The sequence below is a fragment of the Bos javanicus genome, chromosome 1 (assembly GCF_032452875.1).
Source record: "Bos javanicus breed banteng chromosome 1, ARS-OSU_banteng_1.0, whole genome shotgun sequence".
Classification (NCBI taxonomy): domain Eukaryota; kingdom Metazoa; phylum Chordata; class Mammalia; order Artiodactyla; family Bovidae; genus Bos; species Bos javanicus.
The window spans coordinates 58,687,473-58,705,558 of NC_083868.1; the positions used below are offsets into that span (position 1 = coordinate 58,687,473).

Consider the following 18,086-nt stretch of genomic DNA (forward strand, 5'->3'; position numbering starts at 1 on the left):
ATCTTATTAGTTAGTGACTGACTAGTTAGTTAGCTCTAACAATTATTGGTGGCACACTGAACTACAACATGTGGTTGCTTTTAGTTCAAATGCTTTTTGTATTGTAAGTCTCCTTTTTAAAGAAAAATTATGCTACGAATAATAAACTCTACAGTCTGGTTGGCGGGAAGAATCCAAACACATCTTTAAACATATCTTAGTTTTCTGGAAAGAGAAAAAAAGAAATGTTTAAAATGCTTCTAAGTACAAAACATTTTCCTTGCCTACCCGAGCTTAACAAGCTCTGCATATAAAAATGTTTCTAATGATCTGGGTTCTAAATTGGCAACACAAACAATATTTACCAACGTAAATGTCTCAAGCCCATTTTCTAAAGAATATTATGTTTGATGTTTTGTAATTTGAAGTCAAATCTAAATCCAAATTAAAAACTGGGAAGTTTATGTAACAGTTAAGTCACAAAGATACACAAATGGCCAGAAAAATGGGAACTGTCCAACTTCACCAAGTAATCAATAAGAAAGGAAGAAAGAAAGGCCATTTATCACCTAGTCAGCAAAGTAAAACTAGAATTAAGGGTATATGTGTCCTCAAAACCAACTTGTAAAAAAGGAATTGTTATTTCTATCATTTATAAAGGGTCAGCTGTGTCACCAATCCCAGAAAAAGGTAATTTACACCACCCACGAAATGGTAGCCACAACCTCTTCCTCCATTTCCCTGAGGTTTCTGCAATGTTTCCCTCTTTCTCATCAGCCCTTGAAGAAGGGCATTCTCATACACTGCTGGCAGTATAAATTGTTACTATGTTTCTGGAGGTCAGGTGGCAACAAATATCAGAGCTTTAAAAATGGCAGTACTTTTTGATCCAACGAATTCTTCTCCAGTGAATTATCCAATCTAAAATAATTATCCAAAAAAGGTAGAATATAGGTTGCACTAGCTCAGGCAAGGCAAATACATACCCCTCTTCCTTTACTCGGAAGATATGACTGGATTATAACATTTTAATCTAAAACACGGAGCAGTTACCACAAAGGTATAAACAGCCACACACTATCTGTTGTCCCATAGTTAAAACATTTACCATCTGAGTTCTAGATTCAAAGGGAAAAGATGGTATTTTAGACATTGATCTGTTTCCATCCCCCTCCCTAGGGTCTAGCACAGCACCACCCAAGAGAAACAGAATTCAAGTCACATATATAATTTAAAATTTTTTAGGTCCAGAGTTCAGGTCCCCGTTAAAAAAATTTTTCCCTAGTATCTACATTAACAAGGCAAAAAGAAATAGGTGAAATTATTGAAACATGTAATCAAAATAAAATTAATGATATTAAAAAAATCATTTTTCATAGTAAGCCAGTGTACATAACACTAATGGTACATCTCAATTCAGATGCTAATTTTTCCTTGGAAATATTTTATCTGTACTTACATTTCATAAAATTTACGCTGGACTCATATCCAAGTTGTTTGAAACATAACACAAAAACTGTCCAACAACTGACGTTTTAATTCTGTTCCTCAGTAACACAAGACACATTTTAATTGTTCTACAGCAAACTGTAATTAGTCACTACTGTATTAGACAGGACAAGACTGATATTTTGCTAATAAGTCAGGCACTGAATGAACATGACTAGGAGATGATGGAAGAGAACAGCTCAAAAGAAAGGAGTGTTTTATGATAGCACAATTATACAATTTTGTAGTTATTAAACTATAATCCATACGATTCTCATTTCTATGATGGAAAGGACGTTTCTATTGATTACTACTGGTATTCTAATGGTTCTGTAGGCTGCACTTCTAAAAAAGAAAAAAGGACACCATTTAAATAATTGAAAATGTGTATCTTCTCAGATGGCACAAAGCTGGAAGACATAGCTAATACCTGGAAGAGAAAACCAAGAGTCAAAGGGATTTCTACAGACCAAAAGAGAAGATTGAGCAAAATGAAATTTAATATAGATACTAGTTTGGTTAGGCAAAAGCACTGGCTTTGAAAGATAATGCTTTATATAAGTAGCCTTTAAAAATCCTTTCTAATCCACAAATTCTTGATTATTCTGTGTTTTTTTCAGAACTTCACCAGGAGCTGTCCATAACTTGGGGGGAAAAAATCATAACACTGATGGTAACACAGCATTATTTACCAATGCACACATCTATATTGGTAGTAGATATACTTTATAAATTTAGTTTATATTTACAGACAGATGATCTTATGATTTATGATGTTGTTGTACCTGTTCATCTGGATCTTAAAATAGATATCATATTGCAGCTACTTTCCTTTTAATCTCCTTTATCTTTGTTAGGACATTGATTTTTTAAAACTGTGGTACAGGTAGGTTATATTTTATATGAACTGGTCTGGACATAGCAAGGGACCATTACAAAGTATTTGTTAAAATTTATTATCTTACTCAACATCCCATAAATTATTGACTTCACAAAGCAAAGAGTATGAATTTCAGGTTTACAAAAGTTCCTGAATTATGTATACTTCAGCCTCACTGGCTTTTTTTTTTTTTCCCTGACAAAATCAGCAATAAAACTTAAACATTTTTTTTATTGCAGTATAAAACACATTCTGTAAGGAGCACAATTTTTTTTTTTTTACAGTTCAATGATTTCTTTTTTTTTTTTTTTTAGTGTATGGACACACCTCTGAGCTTTCCAGGTGGCTCAGTGGTGAAGAATCTGCCTGCCAACGCAAGATACAGGAGTTTGATCTCTGGGTTGGGAAGATCCCCTTGGAGAAAGAAATGGCAACCGACTCCAGAGAAACCTCATGGACAGAGGAGCTTAGTGGGCTACAGTCCATGGGGTGCAAAGAACCAGACACAGTTTAGCAACTGAACAACAACACAGCCCTTTAACCAATACCTAAGGCTGCGATTTGGGGCGTCTAATGCTCTGACCAGGGATCAAACCCAGGCGGCCTGCATTGGGAATGTGGAGTCTTATCCACTGGACCACCAGGGAAGTCCCCAGAATCTTTGTATTTTAACACTTCAATTGGTAAACTACACTGTTTTATTTACTTTATTATTGCTATCATCTTTACTTTGTTCACGGGTATTCACATCTAGTTAGATATCTTTATTATAATTAACACCTCTTTGCTACAGTTTAAGGGTAAATGGATTCAGTTTTACTTTCTATTGTATTGACTATAATTACACTGCCATCTCAGTCTGGGCTGTGAACAAAACCGTCCTGCCTGAGTATCATCCTCCCTAGAGAGGAACAAATAAAAATAATCAGCTTACCTCCCACAAATTCAACCAGTAAAGTCTCTGGTTCATAAAAACAAGCAACCTTGGTACAAAGGAAGTAACATCTCAAGTAATACACTTCAAATTTCTAGACCATGCATATAAACACACGCGGTAATTAACAACTGGAAATCTATCTTGTTTGGCGGAAAAGCAAATACATGCCAATACTATAAGAAGTCGTACTGCTACTAATAAACTAAGAATATGAAGAACAAACCAGGTAGGATACTTAAGTTTTAAAAGTTTCAAAATGACAGACAATATAGGTAATGTAAAGTATTCAAACAGTACATTGACTTAGAATTAGGAGTTCTACATGTTTCAATTTTAGGTATTTCTATCCGACTTACAGTTCAGTCAGCTCAGTATCCAAAAAAACTTAGCAAATAAAATTTCGTACAAAAACCACATAATCAGAACCACTGTTTCATTCCCAAGAAGCAGAACTATTAACACTGACTACACTGCACACAGCAATACACATCTTTGAACTTAAGGACCTTAAAAATCTTTTAAATAACATCTAGTCTTCATTTGTTCAGGACTCTGATGTTGGGAGGGATTGGGGGCAGGAGGAGAAGGGGACGAGAAAGGATGAGATGGCTGGATGGCATCACCGACTCAATGGACCTTGAGTTTGAGTGAACTCTGGGAGTTGGTGATGGACAGGGAGGCCTGGTGTGCTGCAATTCATGGGGTCGCAAAGAGTCAGTCAGGACTGAGCAACTGACCTGAAGAATAAGACTAACAAGTGAAAAAAACTAAAGTTCCATCTTATGTAGGAGTTAGTTCACCTGAGAAGTAAAAGGTCTATTCCTCTGAAATCATGTTAAAAGTTTACCAGTAGAAACAGGATTTTAAGCTTCCAATCGTGAGAGGTGATAGGAACTCGACTTAAGGACTCTTAACTGCCTCATGAGTATATTAACTGACGGTAGATTATGAATATTAACTGCTGTTTGACCCCATTTCTATTGCCAAGTTAGTAACAGGAAGGGCATTACATCCTAGGTAGAATGAGCTAGACCAAACGAGTTTGGATATAAACATCCAGAATAATTTTTGGAGGCCCTTCTTTATAAATTCATGCACAACCTCAATACCAAAAACTCTCCAGCCTCATTTTTATTACTTTAACAAAAGCAAGTAAGTATTGAGTGCCAATGAGAACACAAAAACAAACAAGAGAAAGCACTAATACTCAAGGAAAGAAAAGAGTTAAAACTTGCCAAGTTATACTGGATCACATATAAAACAGCCAACATTCTAGATCATGATTCAAGTGCAGCACATACTTCCCATATCCCCAGTTAGTATCCTGATTGGAACTCTTTCGAACTTGATGCGAAATAACACAGGAACTGCGAAAATTTCATTTTTTCTAAACTTTAATACTAAACAACTGAACAACAAAGATAATATTAAATTTTCTTGGACCTCTCGTGCAGCCTCAAACACACACACACACCAAGAAAAGTGCGTGTGTTCTCAGTCGCGAGGGACTCTTTACGAACCCCACAGACTGCAATCCGCCAGGCTCCTCTGTCCATGGAATTTTACAAGCATACTGGAGTGGGTTGTCATTTCCTCCTTCAGGGGACCTTCTCCAACCAGGGATCGAACCAGCGTTTCTTGTGTCTCCTGTATTGCAGGCGCATTCTTTAACAGCTGAGCTATTGGGGAAGCCCCATACACACACTAAAGTAGTATTTAAATCCTTGTCTTGGGCAGTATGAGATTACTTACAACATGGACTTTTACTCTATCTTCAAAAGGGCTGCTGAACAGTTTGAAAGCCTTCCCTAACTCAAAACATAGTTAAAATTCTTTAACTGACTTGCTATAACAGAAAAAACTCAGCCACCTCAGAAAGCTTTTAGCACTGATAAGATTCCATTTCTTTCTCTAAGGAGGGTAAAGGCAAGCAAGGGCTAACCCCGTCAATATTTTAAAACACCGTATTATGTAATTAATACTTTAACAGTGTGTAACTGAATAGTAAGGTGACATCTTATCCAAATGGAAATAGTCGAACCAAAATAATCCCTAATTTTGTCCAAGAGGTAACCTGTAAAAGAATATTAACTGTGCCAAACACCTTAAGAAAAAGCTTGCTAGAAACCCAGGACTCCCTCCCGGCCCAGGGGCAATAGTAAAGTGCTGGAGCAATAGCTCCACCTATTGATCAGCAACACTTCCTTAAATATTTTGGCACCCCAAGTCTCCAGTGCTCACGCTCTCTTCCCCTCCTCCACTCGCTCTGACCCAACCCAAATCCAGTTGAGTCACTAGCTCTGAATACTCCTATCCGTGCTCTTTATTCCAATTCCTGCTCTCTCCAGAAGGTTCTGCGCCGCTTCCAAGTATGGATAACCCCCAAAAGGTGTCAAAGACCACAGTTCTCAGTGTCGAACCTGGATGTGAAGAGGACAACCATACCGCTCCCTTGGAGTGCCCGGCCGCGGGTGGCTCTGCCGTTCGCTCCCGGGGAGCAGGAGGCCTCAGGAGCCTCACGACAGCTTTTCCCCGCCGCCCCACTCAGCAGCTGTTCTCCAATCAACCCGCACTCGTCCTCCGGGCCCCAATCCTGGGTTCCCTGGGTCCTACCTCCGCTGGCCCTTCAGCCCGCCAACAGCCCGAGCCGAGCCTCCGCCCCCTCCGTGTGCAGAGAAGCCCAGAAACCTCCCTCCGCCGGGTCTTCGCCCAGAGTCTCATCCATTCTTCGTAGCCCTTCTCCCCCGCCGGTCGGGGCCTGCCCCGCTGCCCTTCCTCACCCTTTCATCTTCCCCGCCTGCTGAGGCCGTTGTTACCGCCGATATCAACGCCGTTGTCGTCGCCGCCCTGAGCTCTCCGCGCCCTCAGCTCGGGCCACTCAACCCCACAAGCCGGCCTCCTCGCCAAAGGCAAGAAGCTGAGCGGGTGACGGAGGCCGCGAGAGTTTAGCGCGGCCCTGCGTCTCCGGAGGGGGCGGAGGTGCCTCCCGCCGCCGCGCTAGTGCAGCAGCTTCTCCACACGTGCACAAGGGGAACTCGCCGCCCGCCCGCCGCCGCCAGCCAGACCCGCCGCCGCGCTATGACCTTTCACCCCGCCCCCTCTGCGCGCCGGCGCGTCGGCCGCCCCTCGCGCAGCCGCACTGCAGGCCTCCCCGTACCCTTCCCCCTCTACTTCAGGACCTCCATCTTTCTACTGGGCTGTACCCTCTGGCGTCATCTTTCTCCTCCCTTTCCTTACGAGACAACTTGTGAGGCTTGCTTGGTAGGCCCTGGCGATAAAATCCGGATTTTTCCACCCCTCCCTCTCTCCTCTACGCACTTTAACAAGCTCAGTCTTCCCTGACTCTGGTCTTCCCAGCTGGTAGTCTCCAGTATGACCTTTAAATGCACCTGTCTCCTAAAAAGATTTTATAAATCTTATTCCTCTAAATGTAAAGAAGCCTGTGGAAAGTAATGAGGTGTTTTTAAGACAAATAAACGTAGTCAACAATTGGCTAGATAACTTGGCTTACGTCCAGCACTTTTCAGTTTCGATATCACGTGATTGCCCAAACCTTTAAGCCTGGGGATTTTACCGGCAGGCCCCACGGGGACGAAACTCCATTGCTATTTCCGGTCCCTAGGCCACGGCATAAACGTCACTTCCTTAGCAATGCACTTCAACCCGTTCCACCCACGCGTTTTGGCGTTGCACTTTACAACCTGATCTTTGTGGACATTTTTTTTTCCTTTCTAAAGTCTAATCGCAAGGAAATTAATGTTCAAACGATCCGCTAAAATACAAGCCCGGGAGATGCAGCCAGCCAGGCTGGGGTTGACAGGGCGGAGCTCGGGGTCACGTGACGTCCTACGCCCGCCCACCTCTGCAGCTGAAGACTTCCCTCCCGCAGTGACAGTGCCTCTGGGTCGGTGATCGGTACGGTTTCTGCACCTCGCGCCCCGGCAGGTGAGCGGCGACCGGTAACCGGCGGCTGGTGGGGATAGAAGGGAAGGGAGGAGGAAAAGAAGAGAGAATGTGAATAGTGGCCTCTGCTGTCCCAGGCTTTCTTCCGCTGTCATCCTGCCCCGGCGAGGATCTTGTTTCTCCATTTATCTTGACCCCCGCCCCTCGTCCAATCCCCGCCACTGTGGTCGCCCCTGCAACTTAGGGGTTGAGATGTTCACCTTTCCCGGGGCTGGGGGTGAGTGCGGCCATTATGGGTCCCCATTCAAGTCTTTGGGGCTTCGGGTAGTGGGGTTAATTCAGACATTAGTTGGGGTCTGCAGTAGTCTCCAGGTCTCAATCCCCAAAGCCTGTTCTTTGGCAGAGGCCTTGTAAGGTCTTCCCCTTCAGCTCCCGAGTGGGGAACCGGGAGATAGGAAAAACCCCGGAGGCAGAGGCGGCTCCTGTGAGACAGGCTTAGGAGAGAACGTCGCGATGCACACACTCTCTCACTGCAGTCACTGTTAAGCTTGCTTCCTAGTGTGCATTCTCAGTAATTCTAGTTTTTATCTGACATCCCTGCCAGAGATGTTCACAACTTTTGAATGGGTCTGGAATGGTAAAAGGTGGCTTTTTACTTTTCTCTTCTCCAATTTTATGGTGTAGAAACGGAGAGGATACTTGAAAGAGTAAAGCTATACTAGCTTCAAAAACAGGCAGTGTTGTTAATGCGACAGTTTAGATTGAATGAGGAGGCGTTAAAAGATGGTGTTGCGATGTCATGATCTGCAGGAGACCCAGGCTAGCTTATGCAGAACTGACTTCCCTGGAAGGGAGTAATTCTTCAGAAACAAATTGGGCTGGAAAGGTAATAAACCAGTGCGTTTGACCGTAAACTTAAAGGTTAGGAGGTTAAGTCTAAATATTGCTGACTTCATATTTTTTGCCTTTGACATCCTTTTGCCATTTCTCCCTAAAATCCTACTTAATCGCTACTCCCAATCAATTTCTTAACTAATGCTAAATTAGTATTAAGTAGCATTTGTATCCCTACTTTTCCCGTTTGTAAAACTCCAGGTGACGTCTTCAGATTTCTGAAAATGCAGAAATGATTGTTTAGGTTTTTGCCCAACCCAGTGTACTCCCATTTCATGTAGTAACCAATGTAGTAATGTAGTAACCAATGTTTTGACCCCAAACAGTGTGCTTTATGGAAGAATGTTTTTCTGTTTGGGGTTAAACTCTTGTTTACACTACAAACTCAGAAAGTCCCTTCCTTCTTTTAAATTGAAAGGACTTAACAGAAATTACAAATTTGATTTTTAAAATTTAAATTACACTTTTTCTTAATCTGAAAAATCATTTTCTCAGTTAAACTTTAAAGCCAAGTTCAAAAATAGAGAAACTAGACTATTGATGCTCATTACTAGATAAGATAACCTTAAGATCTTTCTTGCTTTCTCTAAGTAATGAAAACCACTGTTATGCTTTACAGTTTTAGTGTTTTGTGCATATATCTATATTGGTATATACCTAATCTGTTGAGATGTTTATGTTTCGGGATGTCTGCTACTAATACATAGTTTTTATCTATTGATTTGCTCCAGAATGAGATTCCCTGATCTCTAGAGGACAGAAAAACATAAGCAGTGTTGCTTCATTGCCCAGGTGACATTTCACCAATTAAAACGAATTCACCAAATAATAAGGATTTTTGAAGTCCAAATCAGTCCTGTCTGGGTGAGACCAAAATGGGATAGAGAAAGCAGGCTAAAAAGCATTGAGTCCTAGAGGAGAAAATGTCAATGTGAAAGAGATTGAATGAGTTTGCAGTTTTACTTCACAATTCCCCTGATTTTAGGAAACTTACTAAAGCAATCATTTAGACCACTAATGAAATCTGAAAGATTGGCAGCAGGAATTGGTGACTGAATTACTATTAAAGTTGAATTTGAAAAAGAGTTTTGATATTGTACAGTTTTCACAAACAAGTGATCTCTGTGTGGCATGGAATCTATTTCTGAGACTAACTTTATCTGTCAATGAGCATTATATGTAGAAATCTCTTTTTTTTTTTTTTTGGCTGTGCCTCACGGCTTGAGGGATCTTAGTTCCTAGTTCCCTGATCAGGGATCAAACCCAGGCCCTCGGCAGTGAAAGGGATGAGTCCTAACTACTGGACTGCCAGGATATTCCCTATATAGAAATCTTAACATTCGTTAGAGAACTGTGCTGAAGTTCAGTATTAAATGGCACACAGGGGTTCTTGTGTTTGAGTCCCCAACAGCTCTTGTATGCTTACTCTGAAGTCTTGCTTATATGTCACTATCTTTATAGGTTATGGCCAGCACCAAGAATGCTTTCTTCCTCTGTGGGCAGAGCTAGGCACTCACTTCTGTAGAATACTGCACAATATTCTTCTATTTTCACCTCCAGAACATTGTTTTTAATTACTGTTTGTTAGGCTGTACCTTAGTAAACTATACAACTCCTAGGAATTCAAGGACAGTGTCCCTACTCTTGGTCTTTAGCTCCTGGATGATGAAGTAGATGGGCATTCAATGAATTGTTTATTGACTGTGTGTGAGATAACTGGACAGGGAGATTGAACTAGTTTTAAAATTCCTGCAGATCATAATGCCTTCTAAGGTAACACACTAGATACTAGCTTTCAAGTATAAATTGTCAATAGCAGCTATGAAAATCATGGTCAGTAGAATAGATATAAACCTCAGACATAATAATATGTCTTTATTAACATAGTGACCAACTTATTTTCACAGCATATATGTTTGTAATGTGTTTGGATGATATGGGAGGGAAGGAGAGTGGGGTGAGTTGTATTTAATGTAAAAGGGGGCACTGAAAGCTACATGTGCTATAGCGCTAGACTAAAAGTCAGTAGATCATCCTTCAGCACTGCCACTTTAGTTATATGCTTTTTAGAAAAGTTGGGATTGGGGGCTTTGGGTTTGATGTTTAGGACCTTTCTGTCAAGGGTATTAAGATTTCAAATTAGAGAAACCCTAAATAATCTATGTGAAAGTTTTTTTAAAACTAAGTGGTATTTAAATGTGAAGCAAGATTGTACAAACTTTACAAGAATAGATTTCTTGATCGTATAGACCTGGGTTCAAGTTCTGGCCTTACCACATATTTAAGCTGTGTGACCTTGGACAGTTTGCTTAATCTAAGCTTAAATTTCCTCATGTTTAAATCTATGCTGTGCTGCTAAGTCACTTCAGTCATGTCCGACTCTGTGCGACCCCATAGACGGCAGCCCACCAGGCTCCTCTGTCCATGGGATTCTCCAGGCTAGAGTACTGGAGTGGGGTGCCATCGCCTTCTCTGAATCTATGCTATAGATACTGTTAAATTAGATCATGAATGCACAGGGCTTAGTAGATACTTTGTACATTTTAAAAATTAATTTTACTGATATCTAGTCGCCGTCCCCGGTGGAGCCCATGCTGGGAAAGATTGAGGGCAAGAGGAGAAGGGGGCAACAGAGGATGAGATGTTAGTATGGCATCACTGACTCAATGGACATGAATTTGAGCAAACTCAGGGAGATAGTGAAGGACAGGGAAGCTTGGTGTGCTGCAGTTCATGGGGTTGCAAAGAGTTGGATACGACTTAGCAACTGAACAATAACAATTTGTACATACTGAATTTCTAAAGGAGACTTTTAGATACCCTATAAAATTAGGCAACAAGTTTGGGATATGGAGAAAGGAGTAAACTTTGAAATAAGGCTATTACTAATAGCAAAAAAAATGTACCTCTAGCAAAGATTCTAAAACATTTTATTATTTCTTTAATTATCTTTTTTTTTTTTTTTTTGGCTGCACTGGGTCTTCGTGCTGTGCGGGTTTTTCTCTAATTGTGGTGAGATGGGGCTATTCTTTAGTTGCAGACTTGTGGTGGTGGTTTCTCTTGTTGTAGAGCACTGGCTCCAGACATACCACCTTCGGAAGCTGCGGCACGTAAGCACAGTTACCTCGAAGCATGTGGGATCTTCCTGGATCAGGGATCAAACCCATGTCCCTGCATTACAAAGTGAATTGTTAACCACTGGACCACCAGGGAATCCCTAAAACAGATTTATTAATAGAAGCTAAGAAATATCAACATAAAGCCCATTATTTTGGCAACTGCAATGACAGTATTTTCTGTATAAAGATTTTCCAGAGGTTGTGATCATTAATATGTGAAATCAGTTTAAAGAGGTATTTATTTCTAAATTCTTATAAAAATGTATTAAAATTATCTCAACCTGTACAGGAGGGACTTTTGAGTTTGTGCTTATATTTTAAATTTCTGTCCTTTATTCTAAATTTTTTTAATCCTATTTTTATATTGGAAAATATCAGTAAATTAAATAGTAATTGAAATGTAGCTAGCATAAGTTTATGTTTCACCTTAATCCTAAAAAAAATAACTCATTTCTTCTAAGGAAAGATTTTATGAAGAGATTATTGAATATTCTCTTTAATGTCAAGTTTTCTATTATAGTGAAATAAATTATGATGAGTAACTATATTTTACATTTTTCCATAGAGACTTTAAAAGCTACTATGTTTTTGTTTCCTGCTATGAACTGAAAGTGACTTTGGTTTATATAAGTGTATTCTTTTATCATATAGTATATACATATTACATATATATAGTAAACACGTAGACATAGTGTGTATATTTATCAGATCAGATCAGATCAGTCGCTCAGTCATGTCCGACTCTTTGCGACCCCATGAATCACAGCACACCAGGCCTCCCTGTCCATCACCAACTCCCGGAGTTCACTCAGTCTCACGTCCATCGAGTCAGTGATGCCATCCAGCCATCTCATCCTCTGTCGTCCCCTTCTCCTCTTGCCCCCAATCCCTCCCAGCATCAGAGTCTTTTCCAATGAGTCGACTCTTCGCATGAGGTGGCCAAAGTACTGGAGTTTCAGCTTGAGCATCATTCCTTCCAAAGAAATCCCAGGGCTGATCTCCTTCAGAATGGACTGGTTGGATCTCCTTGCAGTCCAAGGGACTCTCAAGAGTCTTCTCCAACACCACAGTTCAAAAGCATCAATTCTTCAGCGCTCAGCCTTCTTCACAGTCCAACTCTCATATCCATACATGACCACTGGAAAAACCATAGCCTTGACTTGATGAACCTTTGTTGGCAAGGTAATGTCTCTGCTTTTGAATATGCTATCTAGGTCGGTCATAACTTTCCTTCCAAGGAGTAAGCGTCTTTTAATTTCATGGCTGCAGTCACCATCTGTAGTGATTTTGGAGCCCAGAAAAATAAAGTCTGACACTGTTTCCACTGTTTCCCCATCTATTTCCCATGAAGTGGTGGGACCGGATGCCATGATCTTTGTTTTCTGAATGTTGAGCTTTAAGCCAACTTTTTCACTCTCCACTTTCACCTTCAAGAGGCTTTTTAGTTCCTCTTCACTTTCTGCCATAAGGGTGGTGTCATCTGCATATCTGAGGTTATTGATATTTCTCCCGGCAATCTTGATTCCAGCTTGTGTTTATTCCAGTCCAGCGTTTCTCATGATGTACTCTGCATATAAGTTAAATAAACAGGGTGACAATATACAGTCTTGACGTACTCCTTTTCCTATTTGGAACGAGTCTGTTGTTCCATGTCCAGTTCTAATTGTTGCTTCCTGATCTGCATACAGGTTTCTCAAGAGACAGGTCAGGTGGTCTGGTATTCCCATCTCTTGAAGAATTTTCCACAGTCTATTGTGATCCACACAGTCAAAGGCTTTGGCATAGTCAATAAAGCAGAAATAGATGTTTTTCTGGAAGTTTCTTGCTTTTTCCATGATCCAGCAGATGTTGGCAATTTTATCTCTGGTTCCTCTGCCTTTTCTAAAACCAGCTTGAACATCAGGAAGTTCACGGTTCACATATTGCTGAAGCCTGGCTTGGAAAATTTTAAGCATTACTTTACTAGCGTGTGAGATGAGTGCAATTGTGCGGTAGTTTGAGCATTCTCTGAAATTGCCTTTCTTTGGGATTGGAATGAAAACTGACCTTTTCCAGTCCTGTGGCCACTGCTGAGTTTTCCAAATTTGCTGGCATATTGAGTGCAGCACTTTCACAGCATCCTCTTTGAGGATTTGGAATAGCTCAACTGGTATTCCATCACCTCCCCTAGCTTTGTTCCTAGTGATGCTTTCTAAGGCCCACTTGACTTCACATTCCAGGATGTCTGGCTCCAGGTCAGTGATCACACCATCGTGATTATCTGAGTCATGAAGATCTTTTTTGTATATTTATAGTCAGCTGAAATAGATGTATATTTTCATTGTAATAAATCTTGTTACCTGAAGCTATTAAAGTCATGTTTGTAATTAGTTACTATGTGAATAAAATTATCTAATGATTAATTTATTTTAAACTTGCCTTTATATTTGTTCATAGTTAGCTCCATTTAATGAATTTCACAACTGCAGTTAGTTTTCAAAAATTGATAGTATTTCATAAGTATTTAGAGATTTAGCCTAATGATTTTTTTTTGCTGTTTTCTTGGTGTCAGTATTGTGACCGCGAGTGCATGCTGAGTCGCTCAGCTCAGTCATGTCCAACTCTTTATGAATGCATGGACTGTAGCTCACCAGGCTTCTGTGTCCATGGGATATTCCAGGCAAGAATACTGGAGTGGGTTGCCCTTTCCTCTTCTGGGAATCTTCCTGACCCAGGGATCAAACCCCAATCTCCTGCATCCCCTGCGTGAGCAGGCAGATTCTTTACCACTGAGCCACTTGGCAAGCCCTTAATATTACGACTAGCTACTACAAAAAATTTCAAATTTGAATTTTAATACTATTTGTGGAAACTATTGTTCTTTTGTTGACAAACATTTTAAAAAATTATATCAACAACATGCCATGCATGATATATTGCAGAAGAGCTCCACCTGTGCTTGAGCAATGAAAACTAACCAGACTTTATGTTTGTAATTATTTCTTAATTTAATTCTTAAAGTGTTTATTTAAAAATAAAGTAGAGAAGACTGATTACATTAGAAAACATTTATAAAAATGAAGAAAGGGCATGATTCAGAAACTGTAGTAATGATTGTATATACATATGTGAAAAAGATGATGAAAATTCAGCAAAATAAATAATTATCTATAGATTAAGAGTTTTAAGAAAGATTTTAAATTTATTATATGTTTTGAGTTTCTCCAATTACAGTTAATTACTTTGAGCAGCAAAAATTTTTAAATTTGATATGGAGAATTGAGCCATTTAAATGATGATTTCTTCTTAGTTACTTGAATATCTTTAAGTGAAAATGTTTCAACTTATCTAGATAATGAATATGTTATTTAAGTTTATAGGTGAAGGTATACTTTTAGGCCTTTGTAAGTTCAGCAGAATTTTAAAAAGCAGAAGTAAACCCAGAATATAAAGGAATTTAGTATATGGCAAGGTGATATTTTAGTCCAGTGGGGGAAAAGGGGCATAAGTAGTAAGTATAACTGACACAGCTTATCTGTCTGGAAGAAATTAAATTGAGCCAGTACTTTGTAGCATATGCAGAAACCAATTTCAAGATGGATTAAAAACTTAAATATTTAAAATATTAAAAATGTTAGTTCCTAAATTTTTTTTTTATATTTACAATCTAAATGTAGTAATGATCTTTTAAACCAATATAGGTAATCTGAAAGTCATGGAAGTAAACATAGGAATGTGAGAACACAGAAATGAATATTTCAATGGCAAAAATAGAAGATAGATTTAAGAAAATTGAAATATGCATAACAGTTGAGTTAAAAGTGCACACAACAGAAACATGGGTAAAGCATATGACCAGAACTTCAAGAAAAATTGAAGCATTCTGCAAACTTATGAAAAAAGTGTAATTATAATATTATTATTAATATTAATTATTATATATTATAATATTATAATAGTGAAATTTTTTTCTGATTAGTAAAAATTAAGCGGTAAACCTACTGGTAGCAGAGATGTGTGATAAAGGATTTTCTCAAAATGCTAGTGGAGATGTAAATTGTCAGAGTTTTGTGAGTTTTTTTTTTTTTTTAGTAAACAGTCAGGCAATATCTGTTAATATTAAAAATACATATTCTTCCATCCAGCAGTCCCGCTGTTTGGGATTGCCAGAAATGTCAATTGTCTGAAATTGTTTTTGTCTTATTTACTTAAGTATCTGTGGGGAAAGTGTATAAATTACACTGATAATTCCATAAACTCTCCTTAATTTTGTATATGATAACCCATGGGCACCCAATAAGAAGGTGCATAAAAAATGCATATGAAAGTGATAGGCATTATAAAATTTTATTTTTGGGTGACTATTAAGTCTTCCAGAAATGGTTTCTTCTTTGGGGGTAATAGAGCATATTGCACAAGTATGGAGTCCGTCATGTGATGTAATCATATGACAGCATAAGGAGAAGTCCACATTTGGGTTTTGGTGAGTAAAAAAACTAGGTAGAAGATTAACTGTCCTTAAGAAAGCTTCCAACAAGGTTGCCTGTAAAGCAAAATTAAAAGTAATTTTAACTAATAACTAATCTTGTACTTGATTTCAGTCCTTTTGAGAGTCTGAAATTAATATATCATTCAAAGTCATAATAGAAAACAGCAGCTGGTTTAGAGTGAGATTTGTTACATGTTGAAAGCATCCATGTCTATGTTGTTGCAAATAGCAAGATTTCATTCTTTTTTATCGCTGAGAAATATTCCATTGTATGTGTATCCCACATGATCTTTGTCCTTTCATCTGTTGATGGGTACTTGGTTGCTTCTGTAATTGGGCAATCATCAGTAATACTGCAAAGAACAGTGGGGTGCATATATCTTTTCTAATCAATGTTTTTACTTTCTTCAAAAAAAAAAAAAAAGCCAAGGGTGAAATTGTTGGATCATATGGGAGTTCTGTTTTTCATTTTTGAGGAATGTACAAATTCTTTTTGGAAAGAGTTGGGATATATATAAATAAAAAGTAATTTTAGGACTTGCTGGTGGTGCAGTGTATAAGAATCTGCCTGCCAATCCTCCGTGGTCCAGGAAAATTCCCACATTCTGAGGATCAGCTAAGCCCATGCTCCACAACTATTGAGCCTGTGCTCTGGAGGCCACAAGCCCCAACTACTGAAGCCCGAGCGCCCTAGGCCAGTGTTGCCCAACAAGAGAAGCCACCCACCACCATAAGAAGCCTGTGTACAGCAAGCCCTAGCTTGCTGCATCTAGGGAAAGCCTGCTCACAGCAACGAAGACCCAACGCAACCAAAAATAAATGAAAGTAATCTTAGAGTAGTATTGAGAGGCAGTACAGCTAGCAAGGAAGTTAGGTGTGTAGGTACTGAAGCCAGACTGGCTCAAATCCTGGGAAGTTTATCTTCCTGTATTGCATTTTCTTAGCTCTACAATAAGGATATTAGGAGTATAGTTATTTCATTAAGCGTTATGAGGATTAAATGAATAAGAAAAGTGATTAGAATTACTGGTATATAATAAGAGCTATATGCATGTTTGCCATTATCATTTAGTTACTATGCTCTTTGCTTATCTAATTAGATCTATATAGTAATTTTACCCCCGGCTTAGTTGTTTTAGCACACATCTAATCAATCAATATTTTTAATTAAGTTGAATGGGTGATACATGTACAAATACAGTAAAAATTATAGATTCATACATATGTGCGTTTTCTCCCTCTTCATCCTTACTCTTTTTGTTCACAAAGGTAGCATCTGATCATATTATTCTGGGCATTACATTTTTCATTTAATATTACCTTGGAGATTTTTCCACATTGATAACAGTTAAAGATGCCTCTTTCTTTTTAATAATCCTCTAGTACTCAGTTGTACTAAAGTACCATCATCATCTTATGTAACATTTATTGATAATTTACTCCTGAGTTGGGCACTTTTCTTCAATTAAGTCATGCAAAGCTCACAGCCACCTTAGGAGACTAGGTATTGTTTTAATCCTCATTTAACAAATGAGGCAGTTTAGACCTTGAGTGATTAAATGCCCATCAGTGTCACACAGTTCATAAGTAATAGAACTCTGGAGAAAAAGAGAGTCTTTTTCCAGATTACTGTCTTAACACTACAACTTCTCATACTACCACAAGTGATGTTTACTGTTTTATCCATATTAATGGACATTCCTTCTTTTTTTTTTTTTTGCTGTAAGAAATAGGGCTGTAATAGATATTTTGTTAGTAGATAAAGTAACTTCCTGAAAATTAAAGAGGTAAGTCAAACAGTATGTACATTTTGAATTTCGGTGGGTATTGCCAAATCATTCTTGTATTTAGGGAGGCTCTGAAGGTCAGATTTGTCTTCAGTATTTGGCCAGAATCTGCCGTTTAGCTTGAGTCTTTGGGAAGCTGAATAGCTAAATGCCTTTAACACTTTTAGCGTCCCCGAATTACATGTGACCTACCATCATGTAATGGCATAGGTTACCATCATATCTAATCAGTATAACAGTGTCAGTAGGAGAACAAGGTCTGACAAATGTCGTGACTTGTTACTCTCGAAGAATGGTAAGTGTTGTAAATATAATTTAAAGTGCTATTTATGTGTCTCATACATTGAAATTCTATCAGTTGAAGTTTGAATGTAAATTATTAAAAGAAAGGCATACTACAGTTGTTAATAATTGTGAAAGTTGCTGATTTTATGTACCAAAACAATTTTGTTAGAGCTCTCAAATAAAACCTAGGGCATCAGATTGCCAATTTAATATGAACACTGAGAGTGTGATAACTAGCTAAGTGTAAGAGTAACTGTATCTTTTCTTGTGAAAAATGGACTAACTGGACTCTATAAGTCCCAGTCCTTGGTTTAGGCAGTGAGAGACTTTATTAAGATGAGTTACA

At 38.8% G+C, this 18,086-nt stretch overlaps 2 protein-coding genes across 8 annotated transcripts in view; one reads left to right on the plus strand and one right to left on the minus strand.

Moving 5' to 3' along the window:
* Positions 1-6,887, minus strand: part of NAA50 (N-alpha-acetyltransferase 50, NatE catalytic subunit) — a 32,748-nt gene extending 25,861 nt beyond the window's left edge. Inside the window, exon 1 of one of the 6 annotated variants that reach the window (XR_009738412.1) lies at positions 6,796-6,887. Coding sequence is in view for 2 of the 6 variants with exons in the window: in XM_061427370.1 (XP_061283354.1) it covers positions 6,065-6,072 (8 nt within the window). In the remaining 4 variants the exon portion in view is untranslated. Of the gene's footprint in view, positions 1-6,064; positions 6,396-6,795 lie in introns of those variants that run through there. The other 5 variants (XR_009738414.1, XR_009738413.1, XR_009738415.1 and 2 more) reach the window with 5 other exon arrangements.
* A 101-nt stretch (positions 6,888-6,988) lies between these two features.
* ATP6V1A (ATPase H+ transporting V1 subunit A) overlaps positions 6,989-18,086 on the plus strand; it is a 60,705-nt gene continuing 49,607 nt past the window's right edge. Inside the window, exons 1-2 of one of the 2 annotated variants that reach the window (XM_061427109.1) lie at positions 7,194-7,464; positions 7,872-8,073. The gene's annotated coding sequence lies outside the window, so the exon portion shown is untranslated. Of the gene's footprint in view, positions 7,465-7,871; positions 8,074-18,086 lie in introns of both variants that reach the window. The other variant, XM_061427119.1, reaches the window with a different exon arrangement.